This window comes from Amaranthus tricolor, chromosome 13 (assembly GCF_026212465.1).
Source record: "Amaranthus tricolor cultivar Red isolate AtriRed21 chromosome 13, ASM2621246v1, whole genome shotgun sequence".
Taxonomy (NCBI): Eukaryota; Viridiplantae; Streptophyta; class Magnoliopsida; order Caryophyllales; family Amaranthaceae; genus Amaranthus; species Amaranthus tricolor.
Genome location: NC_080059.1, coordinates 20,985,139 through 21,003,400, shown reverse-complemented (window position 1 = coordinate 21,003,400; position 18,262 = coordinate 20,985,139). Strand labels below are relative to the sequence as shown.

Genomic DNA, 18,262 nt, shown 5'->3' with positions numbered 1-18,262 from the left:
ACCTATTGAAATAAGTATTTTAACTTATTAAAGTTAGTACTTGAACCCATTAAAGTTGGTGTTTTAAACTCTTGTAGTTGGTTAAGACACCAACTTTAAAATATCAATTTCAACAGGTTAACATACCAAGTTCACCAGGTTAAAACACCAACTTTAATAGGTTAAAATACCAACTTCAATAGCTTAAAACACCAACTTAAATAAGTCAAAATACCAACTTAAGCAGTATAAAAACACCAACTTAACTGGTTAAAATACCAACTTCAACATGTTAAAATACCAACTTTAATAGGTTAACAACTTAACAGTTAAAACACCATTACGAATAGGATAAAATATCAACTTTAATAGATTAAAACACCAACTCGAATAAATTAAAATACCAACTAAAACGAATTAAAATATCAACTTTAATATGTTAAAATACCAGCTTAAATAAGTTAAAAATACCAACTTATGTGGGATAAAATACTAACTTAAACAGGTTAACAATACCAATTTCAGCAAGTTAAAACACCAACTTTAATGTGTTAAAATACAAACTTCTATAAATTAACAACTTAACAGGTTAAAATACCAACTCCAAATTGATTAAAATATCAACTTTAATAGGTTAAAATATCAACTTGAATAGTTTAAAATACCAACTTCAATAGATTGAAAACATAAAATACCAAATTTAATTATGTTAAAATTGGTTATAAAGCGTACATTTTTTTAAAGTTAAAATAATTTTTGGGAAATTCTATGTGGTGATTCTGACAAATGTTTCTTTCAATCCACGTGTTGGCCCTAAGCTTTTACTTTTTCCAGTTTGTAGAGAAAAGGCTAAGCTTTTTGTTGAATTTACATAGTTATTATCCATGAAAACGACATTTTTTCATAAAAACAAACGCCCTGATAACCCTTAAGAAACAATTTTTTGAAAATATGTTCAAAATAAGTATTTAAATTCACAAAGAACTAAACATTTTCTCTTCCTAATGGAAAAGTTAAAAAGTTCAGGATCACCATACAGATTAGAAAAAAAGTTTGTCATCACGTAGAAAATTTAAAAACTTAAAGTTACCACGTAAAATTTCACTTTTCTTCTAATAACATATTGGGTCGATCCAAATAGACGCGGCTCTCAAAGAGACTGTCTAAAAAATAATACAATAGGATGTATCTCATATGCTACACTACCTTTCAAAAAAAAACCTCAGATATTACGGCAAATCCTTAATAGGATCGTTCTAAAATTAGGATGTGATTTTATATGTAATCATTTTTAAAGCTTATGTTTTTTAAAGCTTATGTGATCACTTTATTGTAAGGCTTATGTGATCACTTTTAAAGCCTATATGATCACTATAAAGGCTTATGTGATTATTATATTTTACTATGTGATCACTTTTAAAGCTTATGTGATCAATTTTAAAGCATATATGATCATTTTGAAGGCTTATGTGATAACTTTTAAAGCTTACGAAAATTGTATTTTGTGGTTTTGGTGGTGGACCTGAAAATTAAAAATGATCACATAGGCTTTACTAGTGATCATATAGGTCACAAATGTGATCACATAAGCTTTAAAAGTAATCACTTATAATAGTCAAAATGATCACACATGCTTTAAAAATGATCACGTAAGCCTTAAAAGTGATCATATATGCTTTAAAAGTAACCACATAAGTCTTAAAAATGATCACATAGGGCTTAAAAGTGATCATACGTCTTAAAAGTGATTACATAAGCTTTAAAACTCATCACATAGTGAACTGGCATGTTTACCATATCCTAAATATAGGACGGCCACACAAGAGACTTCTTCCAAATAATATGCCGAATATGGGTCGAATCACATACTCACACCAACTTTGGCTTTCGGAATGGATGAACTAGTGATAGTTCTAGTTGTATTTGTGCCAAAACCTCGCATATTTCATGCTATTGAATTAAGGGAAGTCAAATTAAGGTCCATGATGACTTAAAAGTTCTAAGTTCTCGTTGTATTTGTATTTGTGCCATAAAAATGAATCCACATTGATTCAGTTTCCTCGGCATTTTCGTTTGCATCTATTTTATGCAAATGTTTTTTGTTTCTCATGAATTGTAAGACCACATATGTATACTTCATATAAAAGGTTCAATTATTTTGATCATTATATAACAAGTTGAAGGAGAACAAAATATTGATATGCAGAAAGCCTTTCACTTCCCATACCAACTGTCTTTCGGTGAAAGCAAACCATTACAAGCTTGAAAAATCTTTGCAACTGTACTTGCTACTCCTCTTTAGCGGCTTTCAACTGGTTTGGATTGATTGTAAAGAACTCCGTGATAACTTCAAGGGGCATTCCCTTAGTTTCAGGGACTTTGAGATACACAAACACCAAAGAAATCACGCAAACCACGGCATAGATAGCAAAGATGCCACCCAAACCAATAGAACTGAGCATCACAGGCAAGCTGTAGGTAACAATAATGTCACATATCCAAAATACTAAGGCACAGATAGCAATACAAACACCACGGACTCGAGTAGGGAAGATCTCGGAGCATAAGATGTTTGGTATGGGTCCATATGCCATAACGAATGTGCAGAAGTAGACAATAACGCATATGGTTGAAACTACTGCATGAATCACACTGTCCATTTTAACAGTGCAGCTGATTACTAGAATTACCAATGAAGCAATCAAAACCGGAATTGTTGCTAACAACAGAGACCTGGAAAGGAAGCATATCTCTTGGTCAGTCTGGACCAAAATCGAGAAGCAAGAAACTGATAATGATGTGGAAATGCTCAATAAAAAAACCAGTCTTTTTTTAATCACAGAAAAGTCGGTGTATGCTATAAAAAACTAAGTTGGGAACGGGGAAAAATTAATTCATAATGAAAACGTCCAAGGAAGGGACTTGTTAATTCATTTTTGCTAGTTAGATCTGATTTTTGATGAATATAAACTTTAACGTTGAAGAGATTACGGACATATAATGATAAAGAATTTATTATGATATAACAAAATATCCTCTGTAATACATTTTTTTCCTCACTATTCATCACGTTATTCAACAATTTATTTTAGTATAGGGAAACCCAATCATACTATACATGATTTTTGATGAATATATATTTTACCCAAAAAAGTATGTGACTATTTAGACAAGGGAAGTATAAGAGTAATGGCAAAGATAAGAACAAGATAGGTACCTTCTTCCTGAGATATCCATGAGCCTCATAGCAACAGATATGCAGGGAAGCATCAGAAAGGTTGTTAATGCACTAATAAGGAATGAGGCTGATGTTGAACTGATCCCAAGATCATAAAGTAGAACTCCCACTCCTGCCTCCTCCAGAATTTGTGGGGTATAATACAGAATACCATTTATACCAGCAAACTGTATAAACAAAACACGTGCAATCAAATACTTTCATTGGAGCAAACATGATTTAATACGTGTCATTAACTCAATAATAGCCACTTTTAAGTTCATACTTGTGTCGACGTCCATTATCATCCATGGTTTCGTTCTCTACTTCCAGATATCTTTTTCCCAATAAATTTCCAATATCATCACTTCAGAGGTGAAATTAACTGATTATGGAAAGTTATGATAAAAAAAAGGATATTTCGAAGTGAACAAGCATTACCATGGACGTCGATTTACCAATATGGAACCTACCCAACAATATTATATGGAGTATATTTCATTACTGTTTACTCAATAAGCCATGAATGCTCTTATGAAGAATGATATGCGATGCAATTAGATACAATCTATTTTTAATCCACTTATGCAAAGAGTTATATTTATTGCTCCATCAGAAATAGAAAATTTTTAATACTCGACAAGGTTTCAACTTTTTACCATAAGTCTTGTCTGATTCCCACTGAATGTAGCCCAAGCACCTTATCCCGGAAAGGATCAAATACAAAAAGTACAAAATAACCCTAAAAAAATGACATTTCTGAACAAACAAAATAGATGATGTGATAACCTGAGGCTGATAGGAGTAAATGGAGTACATTACCTGTTGAAGCATTTGAATTCCAACTCCAACAATCAATGCACGCTTGACTCCTGGATCGAGTAGAGCCTTCCAGCTTGGTCTTTGGGAAGCAATTTGAGATGGATGGACCATTGCAGGCCCTACTGGGCATTGATCCAAAAGCTCCTTGGAATAAAGTGCAGGATTGCTAACAAAAGCAGAAGCCTGTACACAGTCTCCATCCCCTGCGAAATCTCCACCAGGAAGCGAAAGAAGAGACCCATGAACGGAAGCGGGCCCACCATCCTGATGTAAGTATATCCTTTTGAACTCTTTAGGCTTTCCAACGTCAGCATCCCCTTGATCCAAAGTCCACGCCAATTGCCAACCGCCACCAATACCAGTAGTAGTAACAGTTTCACCTGCACCTTGGAAAAGACTGCTATGGTGTCCCATGCTAAAAACACTACCATGAGAGACAGCAGGAACATCCATGTCCTTCTCCATGCTTGTTGTCTGCCTCGAAATCAATGGAGCATGCAAGTTATCATCATAATCCTCCCCTTCAACAGGCTCACCCGTTGGCTCATCGTCGTCTTCCCTCTGTTGGTTTTCTTCATCCCATTGATCTCTGTGACCATGAACATCTGTGCTGCTAAGGATGCTCCCAAAATTAGGGAAAAGTGCACTTCTCATGCTTCCTTGTTCAGGAAGCTTCTCATGAACACTTCCAAAGAGAGTCACAAGAGGGTCAACTAAACTCTGGCCCACCAAACTTCCATGACGTGATACAAGACCAATAGCGCTCTGTCCGGTGACAGGTTTTGCAATCCAGGAAAGGCCTTCTGCTGCTCCATACAACTTTATTTTGTCTTTCTCAGTGCCTGGTTCTTGACCCTCCGCTGTTTCTACCATGAATTCTTCTATACAAGTTTCACCCCCTATACCAAGGCCTTCAACTAGCAAAGCTAATTCACCTGAAACGAAACTATTGTGTTAGAAATAAAACGACCAATCATTAAGAAGCTTAAACAGGTGATGACAAATCTAAGCTGTCAGATCAATCTAAGACCAATGTCATGAACATGGCTCGTAGCTTAGCTCAAACTTGTTTTGGGGGGAGGGGGATGTAGATACACTGCTCATCACATGTTTACCTTTGAGATAACAGAGAGCAAAGTTCTTTATCTTAAAGGTAACAACTGTGTGATACTTCACAGTGAGTAGGGATTTTCAATAAACTACGAGTATAATCCATCATATAATAAACTTATTTCTTTCTAAAATTAACAGTAAATCTTGGAATTATTAAAAATATTGAAAATATATCCTATATAACGTATCAGAATACACTGCCAACTGCCAAGTATCACAGCTAGCATCAAAAGCAAGGCACAGGCTTTCCATGCAAAATATTTTCATGGAAATAAACGTTATCAATATTTACTTGAACTTGGCCATGACCGACAAAAGATACCATGTTAGTATATGCAACAGAAAAGGGAAAAGTCGTCAATATTTTCATGGAAAGAAACGTTATCAATATTTCCTTGTATTTGACAATGACCGACAAAAGATACCATGTTTGTATATGCAACGGAAAAGGGATAAAGTATCAACTCATTAAAAAAATAAGGAAACAGCATAAATTAGATAATGCAACTGAATCTTAATGAGCACATATACTTTGAAAAGTATAAATGTCAGATGACAATATACCTACTATGATTAACCAATTCGAACGTTCAACATTCAACACTGCTGGAATTATCAAACACAATATTAAGACAAATATGGAAACACAATAAGAATGTCTTTATTTTTAATTAGCATGATACTCTGATGAATCTATGATATGTTCTGTGATTACTGGCCATAAATGAATTAATCATCTTTATTTTTAATTAAGGCATGATGAGGGCGATCTAGTATGAGAACATATTGCTTGAGAATTTTGTTTCATGTATCTGTGATATGTCTTTATTTTCAACACTTTAGTTTCTCAGAATCTCCTTTTTGGAGTCATTCTTATGAATCTAAAACTATGGTTTAATACATTTCTTGATTGGATTTCGCAATGATACTTAATTGTTATTGGTATTAACCTATCACATTAGATTAAATCTCAATAAATTCGTTACTGAAAAAATTACTAAACCCCCAGACATTAAGATTGAAACAACCATTTTAGGTTCACTTTATTAGACGCTCCTATTTATTTGGTTGAAGCTGATTATAATTGTACATAAAAAAATGGTAATCAATTATCAATTAGTGAATTGATTTTCGAGAATTCTTCGTTAAAAATTAGATAGCGTATCACAAAATCTTTACTTGGCAAGTACGTCTTGAATACTTAGTTATGTTGACTCTCAAAAAATTACTAGAAGCCAAAAAAAAAACAAGAGAAAATTAAAAACCAAGACAGTCATAATATACTTTTAATATAAAGCAAAAGGTTAGTGTTGAGATCAACCTTCAATATCTTCGGTACCACGCAATCTCTTTAGAACCCTCTTTGCTTCAGACATCCTTCCTTTACTGACAAGCCACCTTGGGGATTCGGGCAAGTAGAAGAATGCAAACAAAAGATAGAAGACGGAAGGGATTCCCAGGATACCAAGCATTATTCTCCAACTGGGTGATGCCATGAGTGACATTCCAAATATCAAGCAGTATGACAAAAACATACCTCCTGAACCAGTAAACTGAGGAAGTGTATTTAATGATCCCCTAATCTCTGGTGGGGCAGTCTCGGATATATAGACAGGGACGAGTGTCACAGCCAGCCCTATTCCAAAACCATCCAATAAGCGAGCCAAAAGTAATATATAAACATTAGGTGACCACAACATTACCAAACTGCCAACAAAATAAAGTGACGCAGAGAGTATGAGCATAGGTCGTCGACCAACAGCATCTGAGATGGCCCCTGAGGACGTTGTGATAACTGTTGCTCCAATCAACGACATTGCCACAACAAGTCCCTCCATGCCTGTGGAGAGCTCAAGTTCCTTCCGGATGTAAAGTAAGGACCCTAAAGAAAAATCATGAAGGAAAATTATGGGTTGCCCAATTCAATCTAGATAAACATTCAAGTGTTAAAAAAAGTCTGATGCACAAAGCGTCCGTGCAGACCAAGCAACAGTCCAGGAAAGAGTCCCACCACAGGTGTAATAGAAGCAAACCCTACCCTGTAGAAAACTAGAGGGATGTTTTCTCAGAACAACTCATGCATGATGCAAAACAACAAAAGGACAAGAAATGTTACCAGCAATGGTGGCATTATCCCATCCCTGAAGAAAATTACCAATTGTTGCAGCCAAAGCAACAAAAACAGCCCCTTTCATGGTAACAGATTTGTTTTGTACTTCAATCTTAACCTAACCAAAATAGTCAACCATATATAAAAAGCAAATAAATCAAAGGACACAACTACACAAGATCTACTAAACTTATACATTAAACTGAATCACAGCATTTTAACAAGGACAATTCATTAGTCCACGATCCCTTTGAATTTGCTATGTCACACAAATCGAAATGAGAACTTTGGGGATATTGTTTAGAAAATTCAATGGGATAGAGGGAACGACTAATTCTCACTATTTCAAAAAACTAATAGCGGGTAATCCATGAAAAATTTAAAAGGTATTCATTTACCATATACACCCAGATAAACAGTTCCAAATACATATATATTAAATTTTCTAAAAAAAAAAATTATAAATTAGGGGGTAAATTTGGAATCAGGAATTGGCAATCAACATCAATATAGACTAGATAGCTTTTTCAAGATTCAATCTTTTTTTCCCTTTTGAATAAAAGCTATTCAGCAACAAACTAAGATTCACCAGTACTCAAAACAAAAGCATCAAGCTTTTTCTGGGAAAAGGTAGGTCAAATTGAAAAGTGAGCATATGACTTAAAGGGGAAAAGATCAAAACTTTACAATATTTAGAGCTTTACCTTTTGACACCTAGAAATATGGATGAAATGCAATTGAAAGAGATAATAATACTTCTAGTTCATTGCTGAGTTTGTATTTATATTGGATGGGAGGAAGAGAAGGTGTTATGTATCCATCCTCATTGGGAAATTCACTGAAACAATAAATATGAAAATATCTTTAATTGAAACCGGAACAATTATCATAAGTATCATATTCCCATAATAAAAAAAAATAAATCATCAATACCATACTGAAAAGGAAAGATATAAGGAAAAAGAATAATTGCCCATTTAACATTGATTATATCATTGATAGAGTACATATCTTTGATAGGTATATCATAGAACCAATTCCACAGAAACTTAAGCTAATGGTTGAAACATTAATTGAAGACATTTAACAGAAATGTAGTGCATTAAAGGAAACAAACCTGCCCAACAATCATTCAAACAATTGCGATGAGAACTTAGCTCCCCCAGTTGGTAGGACTGGGGTGAGCCTAAGAAAAAATAAACCAATAAATCTGGATCAATCAACAGAAAATACCCAACCAAATTCTAACAAAAACAAATAAACTTTGAAGAAAAAGGTAGGAAATATATATGAATCAGACACAAATAATAGCTTGAAGAAGGAAAACTTCAGGATCTTATAGAGGATTAGAAGCTGAACTAGTCCATGAAAACTGGTCGTGGATACTTGTCTTTCAGAAGTACTCGGCTTTAATTCAATTATTTGTTGTAATGAAGATGAGTGAGAGAGAAAAAAGGGATGGAAATGACTTGGGATGTCACTCCTTGAAGATAGATATTGGAGTAATTCTTAAGTTTAGGAATATATGAGTTTATGTTTGATAACGATGGATATTCTTCGGATAATGATCTCTCAAGAATTGAAGCCATTTGCTATTGACTACCAAGTCTAAATTCAATTTGACATGGTTCTAAATTTATGTCATTGTTTTGGATGGGCAAAATTTTGTTATTCTTTAATTTTGGATGATGAATTATAAAATCAATTATTAAATCTTGTGTTTTTTTTATGTATACAATGTTATAAGGTGATGTTTGCTTCTATAAATCGATTAGAAATAACATTTTTGTTGCTGCTATAAGAATAAGGTTATACATCTGATTAAATTCTATTATAAGTGAGAGTAGCCTAATAATCATTAGGGAAATATAATAGAATGAAATGGATATTTCTATATTCATGTAAGCATATTGTTCTTTTAAGAAATGTTTGATGAAATATATAGCACTAGTCAATTTAGGTCAAAATATTTTATATCTTCTATGTAAACTAGGCGATATCATTCATTTCTAATTTTGCTCCTTGGATGTTGCTCATGGATTGGGAATAAAGGTTATATAGATTTCAAAATTTATTGGATCTGCTTTAAATTATATCTTTATCTTAGAATTTAGAATTAGATTTTGATCTACAAAACAGATCTGTCGAGAGTTTATGATCTTCAGCACACCTTAGATTAATTCTTAACCTACACTCGTCTTAAATTCGACCCATGACCCAACCCATAATCAATTATTAACTCAATTTAAAACCTTTTTATATTTATTTGAAATTCCATTTTAAATTTTAAGAAACTTCTAAAATAAAAAAAACGATAAAGTATGGACATGAGATCTTACGTACAGTAGTATAGAATACCCCTTGTTGCATCGATTGTAAAAAGCTTGTTGCGCAGATTCTTGATCGACTGAAGTAAATGGGATGCAACAAGTGTTGCGCTCGTTGTCAAAAACGACGCTAATAAAGGAAACCTAAGAGGGTATTAGCACGACCTTATGAGGCGTGCACAATCTGAACCATATTGGGATGGTTCAAGGATGACTATTATAAGAAGCAAGGATGCAAAGCAAGGCAATGAGTCATATTTAAGTAATGACACAGATTCAGCAACAAAAGAGGAAGAATAGAAGCTCAAAGCAACAGTACAGCAGTCTCTGATCAAAGCTGGCGACCAGCTGACCTTGCACGTCCCTTCCAGAGAAAGCATGGACACCTTGGGAAGCATAGAAGGTACTAATGGAATCTCTACACTTGGACCTTCCTACCATGGTCCAAGAGACCTTCTTTCAAACACTAGAAGACCCCAAGAAGCAGAGCTGAAGGTCACCCACTCAACAACAACTGCACATCAGTGTTGGGTTGATATTGCTGACCAGCACACCTTGATGACTTGTGCTAGAACGAGCCTAGACTCCTTTGGGGACTCTAAGGGTAGATTTGGAATCTTTAAACTTGGATCTTCCTACCATGGTCCAAGATTCCTCCTATCAATCATTAGAAGACCTCATGATGAAAGGATGAAGGTCACCCAGTCAGCACTAGGTGCAAAACAGTGCAGAACTGATTTCACGACCAGCACACCTTATGAGGCTTGGCTTCAACACATCATCTAATCTATGGGACCACTAAGGGTAGAAATGGAATCTCTACACTAGAGACTTGTTTCTAGGACTCTTAATAGCCATCATCTACCATTGGAAGAACACAATAAAGTGGTTGAAAGGTCACCTGTTCAGTAGTTTTCCTGTCAGAATTTTAGAATACTTGTAGCTTGTTTTTCATGTCTTTTTAATATGCACATGTTTTGCACGTGGCTTTAAATGACCATTATAGTTAGTTGTACATGTCCTTAGCATTGTCATTGTATTTCCCCGTTCCCCAAGTCTATATATAGACGTCCCTAGCCTTGTAAAAGTTGAAGTTTGATTAATAAAAATATCAGAATTCACTAAGTGTTTTCTCTTTCAATTGCCTTGCAATTGGGTTACTTAGGGCCAGTTTTCCCTTCATGAACGTGTAAACCCTTGATCAGTCTTCAAGATTACACTTCATTCTATCCAAGAACGCTGAGCATTCCATTGGTTGATCAAAGGAAAGCATCGGGGTTGTGTTGAGAGGAGGCCTGACAGTTCAGCTCTTGTCAAGACGCAGCATATCAGCCTTGGAATATCCCAGGTTGAGTCATGATTTGGTTTTTTGCGATTAAATTCATCTTTTCACACACATAATCGCATCACAATCTAAATAGAATACGATGCAACACGGTATATATTTGCTAGCTATTGCTCTCTCCCTTTTGCTTTTAATCATTTGTTATTTTAGATACTTTGAATTGATGTTATCTCTAAAAATATCTTTATATTTATCATTTTTTTTTAATATTTATAGCCCCTATATATTTTTCATTAACTTTATTTTAATATTTTTATAATGCTTATAATACTCACATATACATGTTGTTAGCTGTCAAAGAAATTGTTATTTAGGGGTAGTTGTAACTATACAATTTGTAGTTGATAAATATCTAATTATCCAACTAGCTATATAAATTTATTATTCAGTAATGTTATGCTAGGTTGAAATATAATTTGTTTTGAGAAAAAAATATTGAGTAAAACTTTAAACGTCGTCTTTGATTTTGAAATGCTACAAGCTTTAATATTTTGAAAATTGTTAAATATACCAATACATACTACTTAGATTGTTATTTTTGTCGGTCAATGATACTTTTCAAAAATTAGTGTTTTAACCACACTTATTTCGCTTAATCTATTACTATGTTGAACTCGTCTATAGCATAATAAAGATACTTCTTTTTAGTTACATGGTAAATTAAACAAAGAAAAAAACTAGTGAAAACCGAATTCAAATTCCAACCTAAATTACACATGTTCTCGAAGATAAAATATACTTAAACGACCATTTTAGTAAAGCTTCATTGAAAATGTTGATAGGATGTCTACTATTTTTAGTGCCTAGTAGGAACCCCGTAAGGTGTGACACTGCATGTATTGATTAGATGAATACTTGGTTATTTCCTTCACAGTTTGTCAACGTCAATTACGTGGGATGTAGGTGCCATTGATTTTTCTTTCGTTTATCATAAAATTAGAAAATAAAAATAAATCATACAATTAACTAAAATAATTGGAAAATTTAATGTGTCATTCTCATAAAGATTTGTCACATAAGATACAATTAACTAGAAGGATTGAAAATTCCATGTATCATCCCCGTAAAGGTTTGCCACATGGAACAATAAAATTGATATATTTATTGTTATATTTATTTAGAGTAAATAATGTAAAGTGAACTTTATTCAATTTCTATATTGATAATTGATTGAAATAAAATAATAAAATGTTATTCAACAAAATAAGAAAAAAAGATAAATATCAAATCTCCAACATCTACTAAGAAAAAAATATTTTAACAGAAAAAAAGTTAATCATACAATTAACTTAAAAAAATGAAAAATTTCACGTGTCATCCTCATAGCTTGTCACATGGAATAATCATACAATTAGCTAAAAGGATTGAAAAATTACACGTCTCATCCTCACAAAGGTTTGCCATATGGAATAATCAAATTGATATATTTATTGCTATATTTATTTAGATTAAATAAAGTAAATTGAATTTTATTCAATTTCTATATATTGATAAATTGATTGAAATAAAATCATATAATCATACAAAAAGGATTTAAAAATTCCACGTGTCATCTTCACAAGGGTTTGCCACATGGAATAATCAACTTGATATATTTATTGCTATATTTATTAAGACTAAAATAAAGTAAAGCGAATTTTATTCAATTTCTACATTTATAAGATCGATTGAAATAAAATAATCATATAATTAACTAAATGGATTAGAAAATTCCACGTGTCATCCTCAACTAAAAGGTTTGCCACATGTAATAATCAAATTGATATGTTTATTGCTATATTTATTTAAAGTAAAAAAAGTAAAGTGGATTTTATTTAATTTCTATATTGATAGATTGATTGAAATAAAATAATAAAATTGTATTCAACAAAATAAGGAAAATAGATAAACATTAGCTCTCCAATTAATTAATAAATAAAATATAATAATAAAGAAACGACATGAGACACGTGTCACACTGCTATTAAAAATTTTTCTACCACTACTAGATAAAAGAGCATAGGCAACACCCTTTGGCAACGGTTTATTTTATAGCAACAGCTTTAGCAATGGGTACAATAAAACCGTTGCAATAGATAAGAAAAGGCAACGGGTTCAAGTAAACCGTTGCAAAAGATTAGAAAAGGCAACGTGGACCCCCCAATCTGAAAAAATAAAATGCGATTTTTAAAAAAAATAAAAATAAAAAAAAAAAAAAATACAAAAGAAGCGTGCTGCTGGAGGCGGAAGAAAGAGAAAACCCAAAAACAAACCCTAAACTTCGATTCCATTACCATACTTGCTCGCTGAGTCGCTTCCTCTTCTCTTCGTCTCTTCCTGCCTTCCTCTTCCTCAATCCTCTTCAATTCCATTACCATACTTCGACAGACGACAGTTGGAGCTTGGAGTGTTCGATTCGACAGACGACAGAGTACAGACAGACGACTGAAAGTTCGCTTCGTCGCTTCGAGCCTTCGACAGTTCGACGGCCGACGCTCCCTCTTCCTCTTCGCTTCGAGCTCTTCCTCTTCGTCATGTCTGTTCGCGTCTTCGTGAGTACTGAGTTCGTCAATGGTGAGTACTGAGTAACTGAGTACAGTGACTCAGTGAGAGTGAGTTCCATGCTTTTTCCATTACTTATTTAATTGTTAATTTGTTAGTGTAAATTTGTAATTGTTAATTTGTTTAATTGTTTCATAGTTTCATAGCTTCATGCCTTCATTAGTTCATTGGTAATTTGTTCCTCCTCCAGTCCGCCACAGCCACTGACACTGACTGCAATCCAAGTTGCTTCGTGAGTCGTGACCTTCGTCGCTTCGACCTTCGAGCCTTCGACAGTTTGATTTTGGTTTTACATTCACTTTCATCCTTCTCAACACTCCATGTCTGATGATAAGGTTTTACTTTCACTTTTTTCTGCTTATTTTGGTTTATTTTGTGGGATCTACAAATTTTTTCGCTTCTTTTGGTGCAAAGAATTCTGGGTTTTTTTGGGTTTTTTTGGGGGGTTTTTGGGGTATTGTATTTTTTATGCTGGTGATTGATTTTTGTTGATCTTTTAGCTAATTTTGTGTGTTGTTTAAGTTTGAATCATGAAAATTAGTTATGTTTTTGGTCACTGATAGTTGTTGAAATTGATTTGACTGCATTTCAGTTGAGCTACTTTACTAATTAGCTATTTAGGGTTCCATCAATTTTTAATTTTTCCCTTTTTTTTGGGTTGAGAATCCCTATTCCAGATCTCTAATTCTTCTGGGTTGTTTACAAAATTAGGTTAGAATCTTTCTTCTTGCTACAACATTACAAAACTTATCCCTTTTGTATCCTTTTTTTACTTGTGGGTGAGCTTTTTGATAGTTTTCCCCCTTTTTTAGGTAAAGTTTTTGTTCATTGTAAGAACAATTATTGGTTAAGCTAGTTTCTCTATATGGTTAATGTTAATGTTGTTTGCTTCTTTAGGTCATTATTCTCAGATTCTTTACTAATTTATCAAGTTTGTTTTCATAGTTTGAGTTGTCTTTGTTCTTGTGTAATGATATTTCCTTGAATAAATATGGTGTGTTCTTAGATAGAGTATGTTAAAGATGGAAATTTCTATTAGAGTATATAAAATATATCGAGAGTTACAATTGATGCGTTTACTTGATCATCCCAATGTGATCTCCCTCAAGCATTGTTTCTTTTCTACTACCAGTAAAGATGAGCTGTTTATTGCTACTGTTTGATGTGTTCTCTGGTGTTATTGCTACTGTTTGATGTAATTTGTTGGCAGCATTGCTGCTGTTTATTATTTCGATCTATTTCAGGTCTAATATCTTGGTTATCATTGGGACATTGTTAGGCATTTCTGGAAAATCAAAAGACCATAAATCTGCTCGTCGGGATTTGAAATACCTGCGAGAGGAGAAAGACCTTCGATGGGTGCCGGAGCTTGAGGTTCAAGAATTAGAAGATGGAAGTGAAGAGTTTTCGACATCTATGTTTTGGATGAATGATGATGAAAAGAAATTGTTTTGCCAAACCATAAAAAATGATGATGATATTGAGCCGTAAAAGAACATATTTAGAATTTTGTGTGGCTTTTGGAAACATTTTGTGAACTTGTTTGTTCGATACTTTTTAGACGTAATGATGTATAGATGAATATTTGGTTGCACTAGGTTATGGAAGAATTGATCCTTAGTTTTTGATATAACAAGTTGATCGTGTAAATTTCTTAACTATAATATTTGTAATCAAAATTCTAATTACATCTTATGCTATCAATTATTAAAATTATCATTTGCTTAGCTTTTTCATTAAAGACTTTTTGCAACGGTTTATTTATATAGGTTGGTGTTGCAAAAGACCTTTTGCAACGGTCTTGTGCGACCAAGAGAAACTGTTGCCAAAAGATTGTATCTTTGGCAACAGTCAACTGCTACCGTTGCAAAAGATGCAAGAAACCGTTGCAAAAGACTTTTGGCAACGGAAGCAAATACGACGGTTTGTAACCGTCGCAAAAAGGTTTTAGCAACTCTTTTTAGCCCTACAGCAACGGTCCTTAACCGTTGCAACAAGTCTTTTATCTAGTAGTGTACCTTTTTTCTATTATTGACAGGGAAACTTTTAATATTTGATTTAATATTAACTCATTAAAATATGTAATATTTGTTGATTGACTATAAATATATGTGATGATTTATTGAAAATACTATATTTCCTTATAAAAACCAAAAAAGAATATACATGAAAATTTTTATTTTAACTTAGATAATAAATCATTATCACATCAATAATCAATAACCGAAAAAATATACTAATGAAGAAACGATTTGAGACACGTGTCATACTGTCATTAAAAATTTTCTCGCCTTTTTTCTATTATTGACAGGGAAACTTTTAATATTTGACGTGATATTTAAGGAAACAATTAACTCATTGAAACATGTAATATTTGTTGATTCAGCTAGTTGATCCTTGGATCGAACAGATGGAAGACTAATAATCTATTTCTCGAGCTTTTCTTTTATGAAGTGTCTATCAATCTCCACATGCTTTGTTCGATCGTGTTGAACTGGATTCACCGAAATATTGATAGCTGCCTAATTATCACAAAAGAGTTTGCATGCTTCTTCTTGTGGGAAGTTTAACTCACTAGACAAGGCCACAACTTTCTGCTTCTTGCTCCTCCATGTTACCACATTACCTCCGACCAATGTAAAGTATCCTGAGGTTGACTTTCTACTATCTCAATCTCCTGCCCAATCAGCGTCTGTATAAGCTATGAGGTCAAGGTGCCCATTGTTTCTGAAGAGAACACCTCAATTGCTAGTGCCCTTTAAGTATCTCAGAATTCTTATTACAGCATCCATGTGAGGTGTTTGTGGCAGGTGCATAAATCTACTGACAACCCCAATTGCATAAGATATATCGGGCCGAGTATAAGATAAGTTGATGAGTTTTCCAACCAGTTTCTGGTATTGGTCTTTGTCAACTGGCTCCCCATTTGGCACCTTCTGTAATCCATGATTGACTATAATCGAAGTGTTTCAGTTGGTTTACAGTCAATCATCCCTGTTTCAGCTAAGAGATTTAGAATTTACTTCTTCCGATTGATAAAAATTCCCTGTTTTGATCTATAAACTTCAATTCCGAGGAAATACTTCAAATTTTCTAGATCTTTCATTTCAAACTCCAGAAACAACTTCCTTTTAAGATCACTTATTTCTTCTTCATTATTACCAGTAATCACCATGTCATCAACATAGATGATTAAGCATATAATCTAGTTCCCCTTCTTTTTCAAGAAAAATGTATGGTCGGAGTTACTCTATTTATACCCAAACTTCTTCATTGTAGTTGTGAACCTACCAAACCAAGCTCTAGGGGACTGTTTCAAGCCATATAAAGCCTTTTTTAGTTTACGTCCTTCCCCTGCTGCATATTAATTTGAGAACCCAAGTGGAGTTTCCATGAAGACTTCTTATTCAATTTCACCATGGAGAAAATCATTCTTGACGTCAAATTGGTCCAGAGGCCACTCTTTTTTTGCAGCTACTGAGAATAAAACTCTTATAGTGTCAATTTTTGAAACTGGGGAAAAGGTTTCTAAGTAATCTATTCCATATGTCTGAGTATATCCTTTAGCTACAAGACGTGCTTTGTACCCTTTAACAGTTCTATCAGCATGATACTTGATTGTTAAAACCCATTTACAACCAACTGTTTTCTTCCCTCTAAGTAACACACACTTTTCCCATATGTTATTCCTTTTTAGAGCTAAGATGTCATCCTCCATAGCACTTCGCCATTATGGATTCTGAAGAGCTTCTTCGGTGTTTCGAGGAATGGAATGGGAGTACAGAGAGGTGTTAATGGGAATTGAAGATTCAGAGAGAGCTTTGTTATTACCCTGGTTGAGAGGGTATCAAGACCTTTGTGCCTCATATTCAGGGTCATACCTTCTTAGAGGGATGCCTCTTGTACTCCTTAGAGGGAGTTCATATCTGCAAGGTGTCTCAACAGTTGATATATCATTAATATCATCACATTTCGGTTCAGGTGTTACCTCTTGTTCAGTAATTTCTCTGGATACATCAGACAGGACAGGCACAATTTGAGGAGGAGGAGATATCGTAGCTTTAGAGGCAACATCTGTGGGATTATCTACTTGCTCTTTAGGTTCATACTCTATCACAATTGGATGCATTAGCCAACTTAATTCATCACTTATAATCTCCCCCCTTAGGACTAAGCTGGGTATAGTAGTACAGATTCTCAAAGAATTCACAATCCATATTAGTGTAAAATTTGTTTTGTAGAGGATCAAAGCATTGATATTCTTTCTGAGTTACCCCATATCCAAGGAAAATACATTTAACTGCAAGAGGCTCAAGTTTATGTCTGGTGTGGGATGGGAGATGAGCATAGACAGTACAACCAAATATACGAGGGAGTAAAAGAATGAGTGGAGGGGATAGGGTGGTGATTTTTCAGAGTTTCCAATGGGGTTTTGAATTGAAGAGTTTTAGTGGGAAGACAATCGGTGAGATAGGTTGCAGTAGCAATGGCTTCAGGCAAAAAATGAGCGGGAACTTTAGCTTCAAACATAATGGCACGGGTGATCTCAAGAAGGGTACGGTTTTTTCTTTCTGCAACCCCATTTTGTTGTAGAGTTTAATGGCAGGTGGTTTGGTGAATTAAGCCATGAGTGGATATTAAATCTTTCATTTGTGTGTTTATTCCCCCCTGTTATCAGAACGAAGAATTTTTGGTTGTGCTTGCAATTGAGTCATGATCATATTATAAAATTTGACAAAGACATCATAAACTTCAGATTTGTGTTTAAGAAAATATACCCAGGACATACGAGTATAATCATCAACAAA

At 33.9% G+C, this 18,262-nt stretch overlaps 1 protein-coding gene across 1 annotated transcript; it reads right to left on the bottom strand.

Annotated features, from left to right (window-relative positions):
• Positions 1 to 1,552: 1,552 nt before the first annotated feature.
• On the bottom strand, positions 1,553 to 8,871 carry LOC130799006 (monosaccharide-sensing protein 2-like). The gene is made up of 7 exons (XM_057662111.1): positions 8,359 to 8,871; positions 7,946 to 8,079; positions 7,248 to 7,359; positions 6,453 to 7,013; positions 4,019 to 4,953; positions 3,197 to 3,384; positions 1,553 to 2,712 (listed from the first exon to the last, which is right to left on the bottom strand). Exons 3-7 carry the CDS (start codon positions 7,324 to 7,326, stop codon positions 2,268 to 2,270), a joined length of 2,208 nt encoding a protein of 735 aa, XP_057518094.1. The 5' UTR covers positions 7,327 to 7,359; positions 7,946 to 8,079; positions 8,359 to 8,871; the 3' UTR covers positions 1,553 to 2,267.
• Between the last annotated feature and the right edge of the window lie 9,391 nt (positions 8,872 to 18,262).

Bases quoted from the DNA above. Each gene is read 5' to 3' on its own strand.
- LOC130799006 (XM_057662111.1), bottom strand. From the start codon at position 7,326: ATGAAAGGGGCTGTTTTTGTTGCTTTGGCTGCAACAATTGGTAATTTT. The intron at 4,954-6,452 runs GTTGATCTCAAC...GTTTCGTTTCAG, and splicing joins TGGTACCGAAGATATTGAAG to GTGAATTAGCTTTGCTAGTT. The intron at 3,385-4,018 runs GTAATGTACTCC...TTGTTTATACAG, and splicing joins GAATTCAAATGCTTCAACAG to TTTGCTGGTATAAATGGTAT.